A 22740-nucleotide genomic window follows, 5' to 3' on the forward strand; every position below is an offset into this window, starting at 1 on the left:
TCTGCTCTAGGTGGTCCTGCTCTGGCAGGGGGGTTGGACTAGATGATCTTTTGAGGTCCCTTCCAACCCCTAACATTCTGTGATTCTCTGTCATTCTGTGATGATGGTGTGTGCATTGCTTTGGGTCCCATGAAAAACAGATTCTGACAACACCCTGCCCCATAGAAATGCAATTGTAATTTTTTTTTGTGTGTTCCAGGAACTTAAATGCATATGCTTAAATGCATATGAAAAGAAAAATCTGAAATCTATGCGCTTCTCAAGTCAAATAACTTGTATTGTGTCAAGGAAAGCAATGTAGGATAATAGCAAAAGCCTAATGCTTTCCACCAAGTCTCAGTCCCTGAGCAGGGAAGACTTTAGAAAACATAAAATTTTGTAGTGGTTACCCAGGAATAAGGATACCTCTTCTTGGTCTAAGAGTGGTACTAAGGATTGCTTATGTGGGTAGGAAGCAAGCATGTCAGGATGGGCTTGTTCTGCTTTCATGTCCTGCATGTCTCTGAATTATTTTTGCCTTTCACCTCTTTGCTTTTCCATTGTTATTCAAAAGATCTCACCTAGCCCACCAAGCTTTTGTGTCAGCAAGGACTGAAACCCAAGCAGAGTTCAGCTAAGAGTTTCCATTACTACTAGCTGCAGTTATGTGGCTCAATACCAGGCTCCTAATGAATGTTTGGGGGAGTTAATTTTCATCTGTGGAGGCAAGGTCTTGTCCAGGTTCATCAGGCAAGTAAAACACTTGATGTTTAGCTTCTCCAGCCTGTCAGATAACCAAGGCTGTCAGTTAGCCCCTGATTTAACTGAAATGCTTGGCACTCCTGAGGACAAATGTCGCTGTTCAGAGCTTCCCATTTCTTGTGCTGTCAGTGTGGAGGATACAGACTGGTAGTCTCCAGGAATGATGTGCTCTGCCACTTTAAAGGAGGGATTCTGGGCTTTTTTTCAAGCTGGGAAATCTCTGATACAATGTCACACATACATTTTGGTCCCTATGACATATTACTCCCACCTCCATGTAGGTAGAAAACAAATTCTGAAAAACATTCTTTGATCTTCCACCCACTGATCTGCTTGAAATTTAAGTTCTGTGCTGCAACTCAAGGGAAGGAGGAGTAGGAATATAATTTATACTGTATTTAAAAAAAAAAAGAGAGAAGAGGAGAAAACATTACTTCCAGTAATAGTTTTAGAATTATTGCTGTATAAATCTTTGGTATTCCTTCCTTCTGTTTGCCACCACACTTTTCAAATTACAGTGGACTACTCTCTCTCTGACACAGTTACACTTTCTTTCAAGCGAGAGTGCTAGATTGCTTCTTAAATTTTGACTACTTTTTCCCCCATCCTTTCCTCTGATGTTAAGTGGAACATTTACTTTTATTCCAAGGTCATGCTTCCTTGGGTGATGGAAGTATTCTTAAGATCGTGGTACAAACATTGGGCAAATCCAGCCCGCTTATTTTCTGCCCTCTTGATAGATGGCTTCTGGCAGGAGTTGTGAGGGTTAGGAAGGATTTTTCCTGCTTTTGAGGCAAGATGGATGGACATCACTCCATAGGTACATGCATTTGTGGAGGAAGGGGATGTCAAAGGTTATGCCTGTTTTTCCCCCTGGAGCTACTCCTTCTGTACTGCAGTGCTTCCAAGCACAGGTGATACCCACAGGAAACCCGTGTGGTTCTCAAGTGGCCTTGATTCCCTTTCCCTTTCCCTGCCCCCCTTTCCCCCTTTTCCTTTTTCCACTTTTCCTTTATATGGTATTATGTTTGCTGCCTGAATCAGAGGGAAGTATTGGAGGGTGGTTGTTTTTTTTTATGCAAGTCTCTGGGGGAGTGCTTGGTGGTGAGGGGTTTATTTCAGTGCTGTTGACTCTTAAGCATGGTCATTGTGGCAACAGAGGCAGGGATTGTTTGCAGCTGATTTGAGCGAGTTGGTAAACTTTGCACCAGTGCTTGGTTCACCTCCTTGTGGGTTTCTGTCACAGCTATGCAGAATTTTAGGGTTTTAGTGCTTTTCTGGATTTGTTCGAGGTGTTGCTGTTTTCTGTAGATATATTTGGCAGCTTTAACTTAAGAAACTTGGTGATATGTGTTAGCTGGTGCCTACTATATGGCTCACTTAATTTCTGTCAGCAATGTTGGTAGTAGACAATAGTTCCTAAAAGGAGGAATGCGAGAGGAGAAACTTTTTCCCCATGAGACTATAGTGCTTTGCCAGGAAATGCAACAGCTAGTCTGTGTGACAGAGGTGTTTTCAGATATGCTGTGAGGAAAATGGAGATGGGTAATGGCATCTTCACTTGCAATGCTAATCAGGATAAAGAGGGCATGGCCTCTTTGCATCCTTGTTATTATCAAAGAGCTTGTTTTCATTACACCTGGGGTCTCCCACCATTCTGAGCAGGGCAGTTATCTTAGGAGTGGTTTGGCTCAAGGTGCAGCATGGATCCCAGAGAGGTACAGTGATACTAGGATTGATTTGATCGTCCGACAGCCGATATGATATTGTCATTCTGCTTACCTTTAGGGGCTTACTGATGTAAAAAGTCAGTAGTGAAAACTTGTGTCTGTGACCAAATGCCAACTGGTTGTGGACTTGCTTTTAGCCTGCTTCTCATGCAAAATAAAACATACAGACTTCATTTGCTCTCATGAGGTCATAGGAGCAATGCTTATGTTTTCCTGGTGCTATGAATTGATATGCTTTCATTGAGGTGGTCTAAGAACACATGCTTATGCGACTACAATAGGCACGTTGACATGGGATAGCTTTCTGGACTGTAGTAATTTGAACACTTTGCATTGTAAGGGTTGCTTTCCATATTGTAAGAGAAATCAGTCATGCCCAGGGATTCCTTCAGAGCCTATAGTACAGGTGTATGTACTACAATATAAACCATAAGAAAACGAAAGATTATTTCTCAAGGACATCAACAGATGTTTTTTGCTGGTAAATTCAGATCAGGATAAAACCCATAATCTCCATAAATGTCTGGTAATAATGTACTTTGGTTGGTGAAAGATAGGAGTCTCTCTGGGGGAAAGCTAGGAGGATAATTTTGGTTAATAATTTTGATATTTTCTGTCAATATCTGTCATTCTCCCACCGTACCTGCTGTTACCTTGTTAGGGTTCCAGTTGACCTGGTTGCTTATGCATGTAGAAATGAAGTGCTTGCTCTAGTATTTCTGCTGTTACAGGGATGGCAGTTTGAGACATTTAGATTTAATCTTGATTGTCAGTTCCCCCTGGTCAGCAGACCTCAGAAATCATGATCTTAATATCATAGGCATGCCAGTTCAGTAATGTTACTGTTGATCAGTTGTTGGGCTCTAGGTCTGTAGCCATCATGTATGAGTAGTTTATCCACCAGAATTAACTTCCCCCCGATCCCTGTCCATTTTGGGGAGAAGGAAAAAAAACAAGGATGAAGGAAGAAGGAAAACAATCTTATGGAAGGTTTAATTTTTTTTTAACAAACAGTATTTAATAGCTGCATTAAATAGTGCAGCTTTTCTGTGCTATACAAATATGTTACTGGCTCTTAAGAGTATATTTTAGGTAATTGGGGAGGGTGTGTGTTTATGTATTTCGTTGGCTTTTGTTGGTGGTGTTTTTGTTACTGGGTCAGGCTAAAGTGATGCTAATGGATTCTTCTGGTGTGAGGACACTGGAGTTCTTGAGACACAATAGCATGATCCTTGGGGCCCTAAAAGCCAATATTGAATTTGACTTTGAATTCCACAGCTTTTCTTCTTGTGTTGTTGATTTGCTGAATGATGTTAGGAAGACTAAGCAAGGACTATGTTTGGCCTCCCAGGGAAACTTGATCTGTGGGAGGAAGAGAGGGGAAGGAGGTTATTGCACAGTAAGTTGGAATGGCTGCCTCTTTCCCCTATGGGTGACGTAGTCTGCTGTAGTGCCTGTGACAGGTGAAAAGCTTTTGGGTGGCTTTAAAAGAGTGAAATGAAAGGAGTAGTAGAGACTCTGGTTTTCCCCTCCTGTATCTGTTTGGCCCAAAGTTTCAAATTCTCCTGCTGATTTGTGGTTTGCTCCTTAGAGGTACTGGTAGAGAAGGTCCATAAATAGGGTCATCATCCTTTTGGCCACCGTGGTGGAGTCACTGGACTGTTCAGACTAAATACTGACTGAATATCTGCATTCTGCACCTTTCCCACCATTTCTTTGCTGGCCTCTGATCAAGGGGGAGATCGTGCCTTCTCAAGACACCTGGTAGGTCCCCTTGGTGTGGACAGCTTTGATTTTTTTTCTGGTGTTGCACAGCCATTTCATCCACTCTTAAAAAAAATCCCTTCTATCCCCCTATGTATGTTAACAACCCACTTCTCCCTCAGCAATCCTTGTTGCTCAGTTACAGACAGAAATCAGTCCTCTGTGCATGTTAATTTGTAAAATTATGGGACTTCTCTAATGTTGAAGAATGGTCTTTCCTCATGAGACAGTCACTGTATACATAGGACTACTGGCTCACTCAGGAGTACAGGATTGTGTTATCACTTGCAGATGAAAATCAGGGGCACTGATGAAATCTGAGCTGAAGACATTTAAGGCTTGAAAAGCATGATCGCAGGAGACGCTCTGTCTTTTGGAGGGTGTGAGTTGAGAAGTGTTTTCCATATTCCATTGGAAAAAAAAAAAGGTAAAAAAAAAATTTGAACAAGGTGCAGCCTGTCACCCTTGGCATTTTGGACTGCTGCTTGGTTACAGCTGAACCAAACCTGTTCCCATGTGAATTAAGGTTCCTGTCCTGCCTGAGGATCTGCTAACCTCAGCTCAGGATGCTAGGTGGAGAACTGCTGCACTTAGGCAGCAGCAATGGTGCTGTTCTGTTGGCAACAGAAGAGAAATGTTGCTGTGATTTGGTCTAGCTTCTGTTTAATAATGAAATTGCTCTGCGTAATTCACAATAGCCTAGGTCTGCATGTGATATTTGGGAAATACAATTATTTCAGATGTGTTGAGGGTGCTTGGGGAGGTGGCCTTATAAATCTGAGAGCAAGAATAATCTGCTAGGCAGGGGGCTGCTAGGATGGGGAGTGGTTTGTGGCCATTTACGTAGCACCTGTCGGGACCTGCTGCTTAGCTCATCTGGAGCTGTTTGATTGCAGTGAAAATTTCCTCTAAGAAGAGATTTTCTTTGAAAAGCTTTTCCACTAGCAGTGGATAATTTCTGATGGGTTAAGTAACATAAAACCTTTTCTGGGAAGTAGCACAAGTAACTTAGAGCATGCAGTTGCTTGTTGCCAGAGAAAAAGGGTCTTCTGTCTCTTTAGGTACCACCTAGCAATGACAGATTTGTGTAAAAAGGCTGGAGCATGCCTAGGATTTGATTGTAATGAGGTAGGGGTGGGCTTGCTAGACCTGACTGTCATGGAAATGAAAATGCATCTTGCTTGTTTACCAGGTGGGAAGAGGTCTGTACCTCAAGCAGGACAGAGGCAGGATCTGTGGGGAATCAGAAGTTTCTCACTTCAGGCACAGTTTTGTTTTGCTGTTTAGGTTCCTTGTTCCCTGTTCCACTGACTGTTGTCCTTCAGTGTGGTCCACACCTACTGCAGTCTGTGGGAAGTATTTGCACCTGTAGCATCCTTGGGGGTAACACAAGCAAAGGGTGACTGCTGACGAAAGGGCTGCTGCGTACGGGGTAGGCAGCAGTGTCTTACAAGGAAAAATGCACCTAGGACTGTAATGCGGCTGTCTAGGCATTTTTCTACTAAGGACATAAATCCCTGATTGCAAGAGGCTGGAAAGGTCTAACCAGGGGAAAAGCCCATGCAATTAATCTGCTTCTTTCTACTTCTGGGTGCTGTCGCATATATGACATAAGATGAGGAAACTCTCTCTCTGCCTTAAGATGGCTTGGCTGATGCTGAACAAGAGTCAGACATGAAGAGCAGCTGGAGGCCCCTCACCCAGCTTTTGGCTGCCTGATGTATGTCAGCATGGGATGTTCACATCGGCATGCCGGGGCAGTGACCCCTCATCCCTGGTCATGTGCACAGGCTTGCAGCTCCCTGTGCGTCATGGTGGGAGTGAGACAACAGGCTCTAGTGCCCACCCAGACTGAGGCCCTGCTGCTGCTGGCCTATCCCTGCCTGGTGGGCTGGCAGCATGGGGCAGGTTGCTGAACCTACTGTTAGCCCAGGGTGAGGTCCCCATGCTGCGCAATCTTCCAGCTTGCTGTGCTCTCTCTGCACAAGCTGTTTGCCTCTTCTGAGTTTGGGATGATGTCCCCATTGTCCACTTCTGCCTTGGTGCTTGCATGAGCTGCTGCACCTGCCTGGTGTGTGCTGGCAGCTGCCACAACCCCATGCCAAGCAGAGCAGAGATCTCTCTCTCTCATCGGACCAGGTTGCCATGGCAATGCAGAGTCTGCTGCGCTCTGGGTCTACAGGAGCCAGAAATGATGGTGCTTTTGCAACATTGAGGTAGACATCTCTCTTTCCCTTGTATAGTGCATCCATCCCTGGTAAGAGGACTGGCTGCCTTGAGTGTGGGCCTCTCCTCACCCCCCTGTGTGGGGGAAAAGTGGCTGCAGGTGCCAGGAGCATGTCTGCCCTAGGGAGCCAGGCTCTCATGGATTGGAGCGGTACCTCTGGTGTGCATGGGCAGCCCAGTTGCTGGGTGGTGTGGGTTTCCCCACAGGGGAGGAACAGGGTGCTGCTTGGAGGGTCAGCTGCCAGAGCACGTGGTTTGCTCACAGCGGGGTAAGGCTATAGCTCTCCCAGATGCTGAGGTGAGAGATGAGTCCCCAGCTGCTTATTCACAACTCTGCCACTGGTTTGCATTGGTCACCTTGGGAAAGTCATCTCTTTTCCCCTAATCCTCTCTTGGAATGTGAAAGGTGTCTTGCTCTTCCTTGCCCCCTGGGAAAGCACCCCAAGGGCTCTGGCTAATGAGTGCAAATACTTAGAGTTGTGGAAATCTGCTGGAGCCTCTCTCTGGGGCTTGCCAGAACTTTGTTATGGTGCTGTGGGCTTTTACATGTTTCTCCAGTGCTTTGGGCATCCACTGGTATTTCTCACGTCCAGAAGCCTGTAGCTGGCAGGTGACTGAAGACTGTTTTTATGGTGTCCTTTGTTATTGCAGGCAGTAATGAGCATGGCAGGCTGTTGCAGGCAGGGAAGTGTGGCCGTGTGAACTGAAAATGAATCTCTTGCTTGATCAGCTGGCATTTGTTCCAGTATCTTTCTCTCCACCTCTCTCCTGCTTGCTGTTGGCATATGTATGAAGGGGGAGTCAATGCTGGAGAGGGGAGTGGAGCAGGGGAGGAGTTTCTATCAGCCTCTTCTTTTCTTTTTCTTTTTTTTTCCCTCCCCTGTCTAGTGACGTGAGCAATGCCTGGAACAATCAGGCTGGCTTCAAACAGTGTGCCTGAAGATGCTGGAGAAAACAGCCTAGTGTGCTTTAAGCCAACACTGATTGCTTGAGCCTGGGCTCTCCAGACGTGACCTTTTCCAGTTCCTCTGCAGGAGCTTGGGAAGTGCTGTTAGCTTTCTTCCTCCCCATCCCATACACTCACTTTTGGAAATGATTGGAGTTAACAGTGTTCAGAGCACCAGCAAAGTCCGGGTGAGAGCCACAGGTTCGGTGAAATACTCCCGAGAAGAATCTCTCTGGCGGCAGTCCCATCGGTCAAAATCTATGAAAATCTCCAACTCCTCTGAGTTTTCTACTAAAGAGAGCAAGGTAAATAACTGAATATTCATAGAGTTTCTCTTGGCCAGGAGCAGAAGTGCTGTTGTTGTTGAAAGGGTTACACTCTGCAGGAATTAAGGGCTCTGGAGGATCTGCAGTGATGACAGAATTACTGTCAGGTCAGAAAAAAAATCCCTAGGTTTGAGGATAGACTTGAATGTGAAAAAGGTCTGGTGTATGATCATGATCGGGTCTTAGAGGAATGCCCTGTCACTGAGCTTGGTGCAGTAGTAAACAGTGAAAACTTGCTAGTGAGAATGCTAATCAGAGCTCTGCTCTTGGGAAAGGTGCTGGAGTTGGCAAGTGATGTCCTTGGGATTGGAAATAGTTTTCTGTAGAAAAATTTTTTGCTTCTTCTGTACAGCTCTGTGGTTTAGTAGGTGTGGGTGCTAGGTAAAAATACTGTCTCACTTGCATGCATGATTAAATATTGCCATCAAGTAGTTGTTAGGAAGGCATCACTTGTGCATTTACAGGAATACATTAGTGTATTGTACTGGTCGGTAGCACAGGCTATGCCCAGATGCTACAGTGGATGTGTGCAGCATCTCCTCACCCAGCCCAGTTATTCAGGTCCTAGGCAAACAACCCTCACTCTATGCAGTATCTTTTCTTTCCTCATTCCTCGCTCCAGCTAAGTAGATGCTGGCAGGAGCTTTAATAGCCATCTCCCTCCCAAAGGCGCTCTGTGTCTCCAAGGGGTGGATGAACTTTATGCAGTGACTGAATATGCCTCTAATTTCTTTCCTGCTGCAAATTTTTTCTGCCTTGGGATTAGAAGATTTGCAAAAGTGTATTGAATGAGGCTGAAATATTTCAAAGCATCAGCCAAAGGCATTTAACCATGTCTTGTGTCTGTGTCCATGCAAACAAGCAGGCACATGCATGGGTCTTCCTGTACTCTCCCCTAAATCTTGTATCTGTCCTGAGAGAAACCTCCTCTGCTATGGTGAAAAGATCCCAATGCTGCACAGTAGTTCCTAGCGGATCACTCTCTGCTGGCTTACAGATTGTATGGTATTTTAAAGCCTCAGCTGCAGAGCTTTAATCAGAATAATGCAAATAGAAATAAATGAAGTATTTTAGTTAGTCCAATTTCAAGAACCTCCATTTTGAGGGCCTTATTGACTGTAATTAAGAAGTAGCATACTGCTAAGGTGGTGGCAGAGAAATAGCATGGCCATCATTCTTTGGCTGTTGCTGATGCAGTATCTGTTACTCCAGCAAATGCCGGAGTAAAGGCTGCATCTTGCAGGTGCTCTGAGGCGCTGCTCTTGCAATCACTTTCACCCTGGGCGTGGGAATGATTGCATGGTATTCAGTGGGAGCATTTAGGTATGAAGAGTCTCTACCTATGGCAGAAACTTGGGTCTTTTGACATTGGGTGAATCACTTAATCTCTTTTCCCTCTCCCAGGCTTTGTGTCCACTGTGTGTCCATGGTGTAATGTCCTCAGGGCAGGGACTTTCTCCCAGGGATGGTGTCTGATACAGTTAGGTAGCTACTGCAGTAATGAATGCTCTGTGTTCATCCCTCTGTGGGATTCACATTTCTGCTTCCTGAGTGCTCTAGGTTGTTGTGTGAGAGATACCCACTTCTTCTGCCTAGCTCAGTTAAGTTGGGGAGCATACTGCACCTTTGTCTTTCTTTGTAGTGCTGTTTTCTTGTTTCACACAAATGTATTTATATCTGTGGAGCATCTAAGACCTGTAAAAGCTGTGTTAACGGAGAGCTGAGAAGATCCCTGCATGCCCATCAAGTGATGCCTGCCCAGATGACAAGATTGACAGGTGGCTCTGCCACTGATTGTTCTTGTGATTTTGGGCAGCCCTGTTTTTCCTATTATCTGTTCCCTCTTCTGTTCTTTATCTGCCCATTTATTTTGCTGAGATGTTACTGATTTAGACAACCAATTTGTGTTTGAACTTTAGCTCTTCTGTACTGTTGTGTTGGTGGAAGAGACCTGAAAGTTGTTGCCAATGCATAGTGTGGCAAAGGAGGTCTTTTTATAAGTGTAAGTCTTTGTGTGTGTGCTTGTACATCACCGCTCATGACATGTTCAGTTCTAGGATGGGATTTCTGGACAGTGATGCCGTGTAGATCCCCTCAGTCTCAAGCAGCGCTTGATTTAGAGGATCATAGAATTAGTAGGTTGGAATAGACCTCTGAGATCATGAAGTCCAACTGTTGACCTAAGACCACCATACCTACTAAACCGTGTCCCAAAGGGCCACATCTACATGTGTTTTGAACACCTCCAGGGATAGTGACTCCACCTGGGCAGCCTGTTCCAATGTTGACCACTCTTCCAGTAAAGAAATTTTTCCTAATGTCCAATCTTGTCCTCTTCTGTATTTCAGTGGGTATGTTTCCCCCTTTGTGTCTGGACTGCCTGCTCCCTATACTTAGTAATTACAATGCTCAAGACCTGTTTCTGTGCCTACTTAGCTGACTTAGGGCAGGAAACAGATTTAACCCATTTGTGTCTCAGAAACTTAATCCTCTGATACTTTGCACTTATGTGACTTAGCCTATTTTGCCGAACTGGAAAGTATTATATGTCGTCATGCTTTAGCCAGTATGAGCAAAGCACCAACATGGTGACTGGCCTGCTGCCAGCGTCAAAGAAGTTAGGTAGCCCAAGGACCTATCATCACCTTGAAAAACATCAGGTGGTGTTTCTGTGCACACATGAGTGCACATGTGCAGTTGTATGTATACAGGCTGCACTAGGTGATGCATCCCAGGGGTGTATTACAGGCAGGTATCACAGCTGCAGGCCAGCAGGAGAACCTGTGAAAAGGATGCTGTGGATTGATACACCATTGTTCCCTGGAGAGTAAACCCAGACTGCATGCAAGGTGAGTCAGAGGACTTTAGGATCATCCGTGTGACCCAGCATGCCCAGCAGTCTCTCCTCCTGACAGACTTTGTCTTCTTGCAGCCATGGACTGAATTGCAGAGTGCCTGTGCCTGTCCTGCCTGCAAATGCACCGGGCCTATAAAACAATTTCTGCAATAGGCTGTGTAGGTGCTCCAGTATCAAGAAACACTTCTCTACCCTTTTCTCTGTTCACCCATAATAATTCAGTGTGCTGCCTTTACCAATAACACTGAAACACTCCAGCAAGTAGAGAACAAATCTTTTCTAGCAAACACCATGCCCCAAGAAAATGCATTTCTTCTGTGGCACTAATTTCTTGGCTCTTTGGAGCCCTAGCTAACCATCCTTTTTCTGTTTTATGATGATGTATCTGGCACAATCTTTCCTTCCCCCCCCCCGCCCCTTTTCTGCACAAACCAGATTTTTAACAGAGGAGTTTCTCTGAGAAATGTTCTCCTCCAGCTGGTGACGCACTTGAAATTCCCTGGGTGAAATGATCTCCTTTCCTTCCCCCTAAAACATTCCTATCAACCCTATCTCCACCCACACCAAAACAACATTCATCGGTTCCATATGCTGCTGAACAGCTCTGTGCTGTTTTATGAATAATGTATGCTGGCTTGTTAGAAGAACGTTTGTTGTACAAACCAGTGGAATTTGAAATTGAGAGTGATATGAGCAGACAAGCCGTGCCGTGCACTAACCCACAGGCTTCCTGGGGTAGTACTCTGGCATCCTTGCTGCATCCTCATCAGAAGTAGGAAAATGCATGAGGCATGGGGGCGTGTGGACTTTGAGCCTGGCAAGGAGCTACAGGCACTCAGTGATCAGAGCCCTTACCCTCGCCTTGCCAGGTGTTACAGATCTGTGCATGAGGACAGGAGAGAATTCTAAGATCTGGGATTTTAGGGAAGGGTGGCAAATAGGACATGGTGAAGTAGTGTAGATCTGTGTGCAAGCAGCAGTTCTGGGGGAGGGTTAACCTTCAGGTCATCACAAAAACAGCAAACCAGGAGTGGTATATAGCAATGTGTAGCACCCTGTCCAAACCTGACAGAAGGCAGTGACACAGACACACACCCTGGTCCAAAGGATGGACACATTAACACCTATCAGGACTGCACGCAGACACCTATGATGTGTGGTATCTGTTGCCTCTGTAACCTGTTTCATTTTTTAAGGTTCTGCTACTGTTGCTGTTTTTTTTTCTCCCTCTGATAAACAACATATGGTGGGAGCCAGCGGTGGTGCCTGGCTGAGTGCTGTGGTCCCAGGGGCAACACCGATGGACCAGTACTGAGTGACTGGGGGAGATGCTGAACTTCTGACTGAGCACTTCTGAGTGCAAAGACTGAGCACGTCTTTGCGTAGAGGTGTGATTGGGGCTTCCTTGGCTGCTTGGGATCAACTGTGCTGCTACCGGCTGGAGGTGAAGAAGAAATGTCCCTAGGCAGGGCTTCTTCTGACAATGGCTACAGGGGAGGGTGGTAGAGGTTTGTATCAGAGAGCCCAAGTGCATCCCTCTCCTGGGGGCTGCAAAAGCCAACCAGGGTGTCTCCTGTAATGGTCAGATGATCATTCCCCCAACAGTGACTCCAGAAATCAGTGTGGAACTGGATGTGAGCAGAGACCCTAGGAAACAAAAATTGGAGATGACAGTCTGGGTCATCCCTGCAGGCTCTCTGAACTCAGTTTTGATTTACCTGTTTATTGGCTTAGGGCAGGCATTTGTGACTCCTGATTTGTGCAAGGCACAGGTATAAGAAATACCTGTGATGTTTACCTTTCCCTCTTGACAGGTTTTTCTGGATGGGCTAGTGCAGACAGCAAGTCAGTAGTCTGCTTCAAGAGCCAGCCCTGTGTTGCCTTTGGAGGGGAGGGCTCGCACAGTGCCCCAGGACCTCTTTAACACATTGCACCCTGCTGGCCAGGCTTTGGGGACCCTTTGCCTAGATGATTTACTGAGAGGGGTATCTGAGTAATTCATTATGTCTTTGTCCCTGTGTGCACACCTGATTGTGCCTTTCTTTCGTTCACTGCTTCTGCATGCAGAGGCTGACTCAAAGCATAGCCAGCAGTCGGCAGATGCCAAAAGCAGCCTATTTAAATGAGTACAATGGTTCATGCATGTGAGAACGTTTTGAGGGAGGTAAGGATAGTGAGTGACCTTTTTTGCTTGGCAGCTTTGTGAAATAAACAGGAGTTTTCAGAAGCACTCCCTGCATAGTTTTGCTCTGCTTTCCAATTGGAATAAAAGTACCAATTGGTGAGAGCTTGTGAAAATCTGGATTTTTTTTTTTTTTTTTTTGCTGACCTACCTGCTTACCAAAGGGGAAATGGGGATAGAATTCAGCAGCTTCTTAAGTGGGGGTGGAATTCAGCAGCTTCCTGCAGAATTACAAGCTTCCACTTAAAAAAGAAAGTGTAAGTTTCTTGCCCGGTTTATGAACAAATACAAACAAATCTCCCAAATATGTAACAAATCCCATTTTTTTACACTGCAGTCTGCTATGGGTTAAATTGGAGCTGTAGGAAACAGCATTGGAGTAAAAATAAGGAAGGTGTCTAGGATGTTGCCTGGTGTACTGTTTTATGCAGGAGTTTCGCCCTTCAAAACTGCGTTTGTTTTTCCAGGGAGCTTAGAGCAGTGCTGGGCCTCAGGTGTGGTGGACCCAGATATCAGGTATTCTTACAAAGAGGAATGCTGTAGGGAGAAGGTTTTTGCAGTCTGGGTAGTAGAGCTTAAGAGTTGAAGCAGTGAAGTCTGACACCGCTGAGTAGTCAGCAGCTGGGGGTTTGCATCCTGCCTACAGTAGCATTGGGTGCCAAAAGAGATGGGAAGTCTCTCCCCTTTCCAAGTGGTATCGGTCCAGCTTGGAAGATGAGACCCATGCAGTATTTTGTTCTGGTATTCCCTGCTGTGGTCCAGCCTCCATTTTTCTGGCTTAGATGTAAAATTTGCCAAGCACTTCCCAGTCTAGCAGGTAAGAAGCTATGATTGTTGTCAAACTGTAAGAGTGCTTTAAATTGGAGCTTTTTTTTTTTCATTTCCCAGAGAGAAAATGTGAGTTACTAAAATGTATCCTTGTAGCTAGTTGAGTGTGGTGAAAGTCATGTCCCTGCCATAATCTCTGATCAGCTTTGTTGCAATTTAGTGAAGCATTTAAGTGCTCGTCTCCAGGTTTGTTTGATTTAATCATACTCTGGAGAAATGTCTGCTGAAAAGAGCTGCTGTCTGAATCAGGGCCTTGGGAAACAGCCATGAAATAAATGATAGAGCAGGTGCTGGGCTGTACACTTCTGCTACTGGTTGCAAAACACCGGAGGAGGAAATTTTTCTTCTTCAGATCACGTGAGAGCCCAGTAGACATCAGGAAAACATTAAAGTGTAAATTGCTTTGGAGAAGGAATGTAAAGCAACACTTGAGAGACTGGTGAGTGCAGTGATGAGTGCGCAGCCTGGCAGCAGTCTCTGCCAGTGAGGTGGGACAGGGGGCAGGCATGAGAACTCATGTATCTCCATCCCTTGAGAGGTCTACTGACTGAAGTCTCACTGGACGTGCTTGGCAGACACACTGAACATACCCTGTATACAGCTGCCCAGGCTGTGGCTACTTTCTAGGGTTTTCTTTTGTTTTTGTAAATAGCAGAGACTTTCTGAGAGGCTCTATTTGCTGCTCTGTAGGGGACACTCTGTCCTCCTTCAGATGTATGCCATGCAAATGGGTTAGTGTCTGTTACTCCCTCAAGAAGGAAGATGGAGTGTGGCTCATTATTAAAGACTGGGACAAACACATGTCACTTTCCACAAAGCAAAAGCCTGGGGCATTTGCTGTTCCTACAGCAATCTGGAGCGCTGCTTCTGTTTGTCCTGCTCTTTGGCTGTAGTGATCCCTAGAGACTTCCTTAGCAGCAAAATCCCATAAAAAACAGTACAGCACTACACAGGGCAGGTAGTCATTTTCAAAGGTCGTGACCCAATCTTGTAGGCGTTTGGGCCAGAGCGCAGCAGAAGCCATTTCTGATATCCCAGGCCAGGTTTTTCCTACATTTCAAAAGCTCATCCAACCAACTGGGGGGGACCAGACAATGCTGCTTCTGAAAAAGTGGGGAGGCAACTGGGAAAAAAATACAGCCTCCTTACTTTATATTTGGAAGTAGTTTTCTGGCTCCAAATGTAAGAGTGTATTTTAATCATAGTAGGAAGAAAAGGACAAGTCGAAGAGTAAGAAGGAGGCTTTGGCCAAATCATGAGAAACGTAGTGGCTTCCTCGGGGAATTCGTGTCAGCACCAGCTTGTGCAGAAAAATGGAGGTGCAACTAATTCTGCTGGACTGCTGGCTGCATGGTAGGAGAAATGTTAGCCCTATCTTTTGCTTTCTTTCTGCAGGATGGTCTTAAAATCTCTTGATAGCTCTCCCCTGAAAGTTAAGCAAAGTGCCTACAGACTGCTAGCAATGCTCTTTCCTTCATCTTTGCCTGTTTGCCTTTGGTTCAGAGCTCCTTATACAAGTTTGGAGAAGATAGGATTTACAGAAATAGGTGGTAAAAACTTCAGAGTTGGAAATATTTCATCATATTCCTGTGAGTAGCACAGCAAAGCTGTGTTAGGGCTGGGGACCTCTTTCTGCTAGCTCAGTAGAAGTAGGATGTGGGATGATTCCTCCTGGTGGTTGTATCAGTTCTGTTGCTTGGAGAAAACCAATTTTTTGGTACACTGACTAAAAATTGCTGCATGTGTAGTATCAATGTGAGACAAGTTGTACCAGTATGTTTGACCTGCTTGTGTATGTCTCAATTGACCCAAATTTTCACAGAGCTGAATATTAAGGATCTTCAAATTGACTGTGCAAGATTCAGAAAGGAGCCAGTGGATCACAGGATGAGCAGTGGGGTATGCTCATGGGATTCTTGTTGTTCAGCTGTGGCATGTGCACAAGACTAGTTTCAACTCTTCACTTTTCGAAATTATTTTTGTTTTGGGTCAGAGTTAAGGCAATTTAAATGCTAATGCTTCTGTTAAGTGTGTCATAGCTAATATAGTATGTGATTTTCAGGCTTGTTCATACTTGATGTGCTACTTCTTGGTAATCATGTGCATCAACAGTTCTTCTACACGTTAACATATTTTGAGGCTGTGTAGGAGTTATGTGCCAGAGGGAGTAAATCTAGCTATGTATATAAGGTAAATTACAAATGTGGATTATAAGTGTGAGAATCAGGGACATTCCATACCAAAATACTTTGCTTGAGTCAACTGGCCTATTTGAAGAACTCCATTAGCTTGTAGTAATAGCAGGCATTTATCCATTGTATGTATCAGCTACTGGAGGGCTGAAATCAGTCACACTTATCCAAGTGATGTACCTACTCCCTCTCAAGAAATCCATCCCAACTGTCTGATACCCACTCAGGCTTAAGTCAGCCTCCAGACCCTTTTCTTTGCAGGCTGGTATCAACAACAAAATTGTGACCTTTGGTGTCAAATCTACTGTCATATGTCCTATGAATTGAAAGAATAACAGTGTTAGCAGGCAGCAGTCCAAGACATTGATCTTCATGCACAAAAGCTGCTTATTGTTCATTTTCTGGTTTGCACTTGGAAATGTGTTTATGTTGGGTGTGTAATTGGGAAACCATTCAGGTGTCTATGAGGCTCAGGGGCTTTGGATAGCTATTCTGACATAGTTTTACAGGTAAGCCCATATGGTGAAATCTTGACCCCATTAAAGTTAGTGACAAACAAATCTAACTGACTATTGGGAACTAAACTGGACCTTGAATTTCAAGGCTGTAGTCTTGTGACTTTTGCGAACTTAACGAGGTTATTTAAAAAAAAACCCAACACCCAAACCACATAACCCCAAAAAGTCCTTGAGAAAATGACTGTAATCTCAAACCCTGCATTCTGCTATTTTTTTTTCCTTATATGAGATTTCTGCTTAACACTTTTGTGTTACCATGAGCAGATGTGTTACCATGAGTAGATATGGTACTTCCTTGATCAGAGACAGCTTGCTCACTGATGTTACTTAGGTAATTTTCCTCAGCATGTGAATGTTATGTGTAGCAGGGGTCAAACAATAATCCCATCTCATTTCTCTCCCTTTGCAGGCACTCTACAATTCAATCAAGAATGAGAAGCTGGAATGGGCAGTGTAAGTATACTGCATAGAAATTAGTAGTTTAAAAATAGTACCTGTGTAGTGATCTGTTTGTATGTTGTATGTCACCATCTACAGATCCTGTAGAAGATAGCCAGTGTACGTGTAATGAGTTTGCTTTTCTGTTAATGAATGACCTGGCAATACTGCCTCATCCGTTTCTCCTGCCAGGGAAGTTGTTAACGATAGGAGCCAACTGCATTTGTAAGCAAAGAGGATGTTTCATTTAGTAGGAAACTTCAGCCTTAAAAGAGAGAAATTAAATCTTCTGTTGTTCTATGACTGCATAAATAAAACAGAAGTTGACTTCTCCTTTTATCTTTCCGTACATTGTGTCAGAACCACTGAATAGAAACGCACATCTTGGATTGAGTTTCCTGCTGTTGATTTATTGTCTTGGTTTGTCTCCTGATTAACTATGGATAACTTGACAACAACCTAATATGAAAGATGATAAATTGGACAATGTCTGATATCCCCTCGTCCTTAGCTGCTTTCAGCAGGCTACACTTGTTAACTAGAGAAATACTGCAGGCAAGAAAGAGCTTCAATTTCTGATTGTGTTAAACTGACATTTCTCTGTGCTTAGGTTTCATGTTGTGTACGTATGCTAGCAAAGAGTAGAAGCGTCTGCTTTAGATTTTTCCACTTGCAGAACAGTAGATTTTGGTGTAAAATAGAAGAATGATGTCTTTTATCTATTTTGGCTGTACAAGATGTTCACCTGCATGGATTTACATATCTGAAACCTCACCTTCTTAAGAACAATGTTATTTCTGGGGTGCATGCTCCTGCATCTTTTATGCTAGAAGTCCTGACAACTGACATAGGTCTTGCAGGCCCATCGGTTTCTGATCTTCCTTGTTTTAAATTCATCATCTGCAAATTAATTTCTTGTCAGGGTGTGTTACCTCTCTTACAAGGACTGCTGGTCCCAACTGGGATCGCAACCCCTGTTCAGAAGTGTATTAGATAATGTCAGTAGTGAGGAAAGTGCGCTGCTAAGGGGAATCATCAAGAAGAGCCAGCTCTGAGCCTCATAAGAAGCACAATGGGAGACATTTTCCCAGACTGTGTCTTGGACCTGGATTACGCTGTGTGAGTCTTACATGTCACAACACCAGAGCTGTTTGCAAGACAGTCTCTCACAGGTACTTTAGACCCAGCAGAATCCATTATGTGACTTTCTTGATGTCAGAATTTTCCTCCAGCTGTTGTCAAGAGACCATACCATGTCTAATATACTTGGGCAGCCTCCAGGTGGGAACTGGCTTATGCCTGGCTCTGCTCCCACGAGCTTCAGTCAAGGTGATTTATGAGATAGCTTGCTCCTGTATGGGTAGAACTACTTCGGTATTTACCTAGTCCAGTCCATGTCCCTTGCTAATGAATTGTTTGGGGAAGAACTGCAAGCAGGCTGGAAGAGAGAGAAATCAGAATCCTCCTTAAATAAGACTTTGGGATGTGGGTGTAAAGGCACCTTCTCCCAGCAGAATGCTTAAAGAGGCCAATTGTCCATTCCAATCTGAAACTTAGATAGCTGGGACTGATACTGACAAATACTTCCTGTGCTGAGAAACAAATATATATATACTGGGCATAGTCAAAGATGTTGTGCCTTTATCTTTAGAGCTGAGAGTGCTGGCTGAAGAAGGGAGTGTGAAGATCTCTCTCCTCACTTTTACAGAGATGTGTGATGGTGTACAGTAATCACCCCAAGGAGCCCCAGGACTGCCTGAGCTAGAGAGAGGAGGCACATCGCTCTTTTGCTCTGCTGTCATGATCTGCAGAGAAAGGTGTATAGGAAGGGGACATGGTTGTTTTTGCTGTGATGGGCCTGAGGAAGATCCTGTCTCCTTTCCAAAGAGTGTCCCTTTGCTTCCCTAATGCAGTTGGCAGGGGAAGAAGTGGGAGGTAAGGCAAAGGTGGAAGAACCTAGCATAAGGTCCTTCATGATGCTGGCATGTTGAAGGAAATTCTTTCCTCCAGCCAGAATCCCTCTGAGGATCTAAGACTGACTTACGAGCTAAGGAACAGTTTAAGAGCTGCTCTGGCAATACATTATTTGGTGGATAAATGACTGACAATAAGTCCATAGGCAGGGGAGGGTAACAGCGATGTGTAAGATGGGGGAAGACTGCTACATGATCGTTATCTTACTAGTTGTGAGCTAGGTGTGTCATCCTAAATGGTTTGCTGTCCGTTTCCACTGGAATTACAGTCTGATCCAAAGCCCACAGAAAGAAAAGGCTACCATTGACTCCAATTTTGTAGTCAAGAGAAGTGGCACCTTAATCAGCAGAAGTGTTCCAGAGGCTTTCAGTAGGAGTATTCATTTGTCCTTTAGGAACAGGGAAGCATGAATACAGCTCTGGAAGAGAAAATTGCATTACAGGTCTTTTTCTGCAGTAGTTCCAGGTTCGAGTTCTCTGAAAGGCCAGAAGCAAATCAAATACCATGATCTGGAAAACAAACAGATCTGACCTGGAATTTACCCTAAACTGGTAAATATAGGCTCCTGAATGCACACTGTTACTCTGCACTGAACCCCCCAGATTTTTTGGTTATTTTTCACATGTGCCAGAAAATGTTCTGTTATTTACTTGGCTTGCTGTTTACTTTGTTTGCCATTTCCTCTTGCCTACCTTATTGTCCAGTGTCCTGGGAGAAAAGCAGTATGGGAAAACTAACCATTAGAAATATGATGTCTCTTGTCCTATTCTATATTTCCTCTCTACTGCTTATGGTTGTAGATCTCTCCTGTTTGTTGGACTGTGGTTCATTTCTTTGAAGAGCAAGTGAAGCACTGAGTAGTGACCAGACCTCACTGGCAAAAGTTCCTGCTGACTGCAGTGAAGCCATGTACTGTTTCATCCAGTTAGCCCAATGCGTCGTATTTTCAGTGTGCTGAGGTCACTGGAGTGCATGTAGCCCAAATAATTGTGTCATAATTTCTCATGCTGCTTAAGTTTCCCTGAGGAAATTGATATCTCCATGAGATTTTTTCATACTCAAATGGTAAACTCTTGTTCTTCAACCCTGACATCACCCATAAGATGAAGTGAATTCAAATCCTGTGAACATGAGCAGTGAGATTAAGAGTTGGGTTTGTTTAGTTGGAGAAGGGAGCTCTGAGGACAGGGAACTCAGTGTATTTTTTTTTCAGTGTGTAAAGGCTGTTGCGGAGGAGAAGGATGTAAATTATTTTTCACACCCATTGTGAATGGGCTTAGGTTTGAAACAAGGGAAGCTTGGGTTCACCATCAAAAAAATGTTCCTAGCAATAAGCCTTTTAAATGAGGGCATAGGTTTGCCTGGATGAGCTATGGAACTGCTTCCACTGGAGGTTTTTGTGAACTTGTTATTCTGTCTAGAACAGGTTAGGAAGGGTGGACCCAGCCTTAGAGGTAAAGAGATGGGTTAATTGAACTGTTAACATCCCTTCAGTCCCACTGTCTATAATATTATGGCCCAGGTTTTGTAGATGTTTCTCATCCTTTGGCTTTTCCACTGATTATTGTCAGCTTTAAGCTGAAGAAGAAAAATTAATTTGATATCAAAGATGCCAGAGCTAAGTATGTTCTGTTTGCATGATGTTTACATGGAAATGTGGTGGTGAACATTATTGTTCTCCATTGTGTGTAATATTATGTCCACTTCCTGTTGAAGGTGATAGGAATAATAAAATCACTATATTAAAATAGGCTGAATGGTGATCTACAACTAACATATGAAATCCCAATGTGCTGCTTAAAAAAATTGCAAATCCGAATGGCTGCATTTGAGCCAGTTATATCCTGAAAGCTTTCTCTCAGCAGGACAGCATAGTTTTCAGGAGAATCACATGTCTTTTAACTACTTGGTGCACTTTTCTTTCCAGAGAAGTTTAGATATGGACATAGTATATTCCTTTTTGTTTTTCTGGACTGCACGGAAGAATCATCTTCCAGCCAGGTCTTTGAGACAGTGATGGTGGGAAAGGGCCGCTGCCAAATCCTTTCTGTGTTTCCTGTGGCAAACTGCAACACTGAGACAGGGCTGGTTACGAAGACATCTGTGCTGAAGCTTACCTTTTTCTAGGTCAATCAGAGAAATTTCTCGCCATTATAATTAACTCTTCATCTCCCAAGTTCTAGTACGTTTCCTGTTTGTGGCTTCATGATGAGTTTTAGAGAGGGGTCAGGTGGTAATCACCTGGCTCTCTTTTCTTCTCTCCTTCCTTTGGGAAAGATGCCAAAACTTCTCTCCACTGGTTTCTTAAGTCAATTTCCTCATACATACACTGTCAGTTCCACAGATTCATATATATTACAAATCTGATTTTTTTTTTAAATGCCAATTTTTAAATGGATAAACCCAGTCTTTTGCCATGTTATGTAAGTTTTCTATTTGAACAAATGCAAAGATGAAGCAGACTTTTTTAAATGAAGGGATTGACCCTGTCTTTCCAGCTCACTGACTTCAAAGTTTCCAAGGCAGAGCCTCAAATCTGACCATATACAGAAATGTTTTTGTTACTCAGAGAACTGGATGGTGTTTTCCTCCCAGAAGACAAAAATGGGACTTTCTTGTATAGGGTCTTTTTGGGGAGAGACAAAAATACATTTCTTCACCAAAATGGCAACATGTGCATTTTTGCATGTCTTTCAAACCTGTGTATTTATGAGGTACTGGTTGTCAGTGATCACACATTTAGGAACAAAAACGTTGCCATTTCAATGCTGTGTCTTCAAGTGATAGAGCAAGAATATTCTGGCTTTGGTGTGCTGGTTCTCATGGGCAGCTAGTGCCCTGGTTACTGCTCAATCTGCAGGTCCTTTTCCAAAGAGACAAGCTAAAGGAGGTGGAACTGAAGCTCCTTGTTTTGAGAAACCTTGCAAATATCATGTGCCTTAAGTGGAGTCTTGGAGAAACTCTACAGGTGGTAGCTTTTTCCTGTCACCAGTACCCTGCACAGCAGAGATGCTAGTAGGTCTCACTTTCTGTGGATGGAAAGTGGAACCTACAAGAGGGTTCACAGGCATCAGCCCCTTTCAGTCATTGGAGAGGTGTCACCAGAGGAACCACTTCCAGAGCCAGAAATTCTCTCCCTCTGCTGATCAAAGACAGAAAATGTCTTTTAAGTTTTCTGCAAACCTAGATGGATCCTCATGATGATGTTTTGCTACTGAAAGGTGTGATGGAACCAACGTGGTGTTTTTTCCCCCAAAAGGCACAAGGACTGTGCAGTTTCCTGTACCAAATGGAAAAGAGAGGCACTGAGCCTGCCCCTGACAAGGACTTGAGCTCTGCTTGTGTGACACTAGATCTGTGAGACTGAACATACTTGCACTGAGACACCGCCCACTGACTCCTACCCCCACATCACTGGAGGCCGTCACACTGGGCATGTTACAGGACTTGAATCGTCTGTGAGAGCCATCTGAGGATGAGGAAATAGTTGTACTTGCCACAGGCCACGGTTTCAAACAAAGATCAGTTTTCAGGTGCATGTATCCAGAGGCTAGCTGAATTTTCTGCAGCTCTTCCTTCCTGCAGCCATACCCTAAAGGCTGGTGAGGGGGAAGCTCAGATTGTTACATCCTTGGTAAAGCCTATACAGGACCTATCTATTCAGCCAACTTTGGAGGGCAGGTAAGCAAAGTCTAATACCAGAACTGTTTTGCTACTTTGAAACTCCTCCAAATCATCCTGTTTTCTTCTTAATGCTTGACCGCTGAAGCAACATGGAGTATTTGATGAACTAAGTCCCTGATCACCTGGTTTTATTTCCACTCATGTTCCATATTCAAGATCAGAGGGAGATGGAGACTCCTTTTAGTTCCTTTGTCTCAGCTGTTCATCTGTTTCTCATTCTCTGTAATGAGTCCCCCTTGCCTCTCTGGTTCCTTTCATTGTATATTAAGGACTGGCTCACGCATCTTGACCTCATGCCTCTTGTCAGAGTGCTCAGCTCTCACAAGTGCCTCTG

At 44.1% G+C, this 22740-nt stretch overlaps 1 protein-coding gene across 3 annotated transcripts in view; it reads left to right on the forward strand.

Moving 5' to 3' along the window:
* Positions 1-22740, forward strand: part of LOC104353807 (PH and SEC7 domain-containing protein 3) — an 88471-nt gene that overhangs the window by 45493 nt on the left and 20238 nt on the right. The window contains exons 8-9 of one of the 3 annotated variants that reach the window (XM_086480543.1): positions 11787-11803; positions 16720-16763. In XM_086480543.1, coding sequence (XP_086336669.1) covers positions 11787-11803; positions 16720-16763 — 61 coding nt within the window. Of the gene's footprint in view, positions 1-7553; positions 7713-11786; positions 11804-16719; positions 16764-22740 lie in introns of those variants that run through there. The other 2 variants (XM_086480544.1, XM_086480542.1) reach the window with 2 other exon arrangements.

The sequence above is a fragment of the Leptosomus discolor genome, chromosome Z (genome assembly GCF_034619465.1).
Source record: "Leptosomus discolor isolate bLepDis1 chromosome Z, bLepDis1.hap2, whole genome shotgun sequence".
NCBI lineage: Eukaryota > Metazoa > Chordata > Aves > Leptosomiformes > Leptosomidae > Leptosomus > Leptosomus discolor.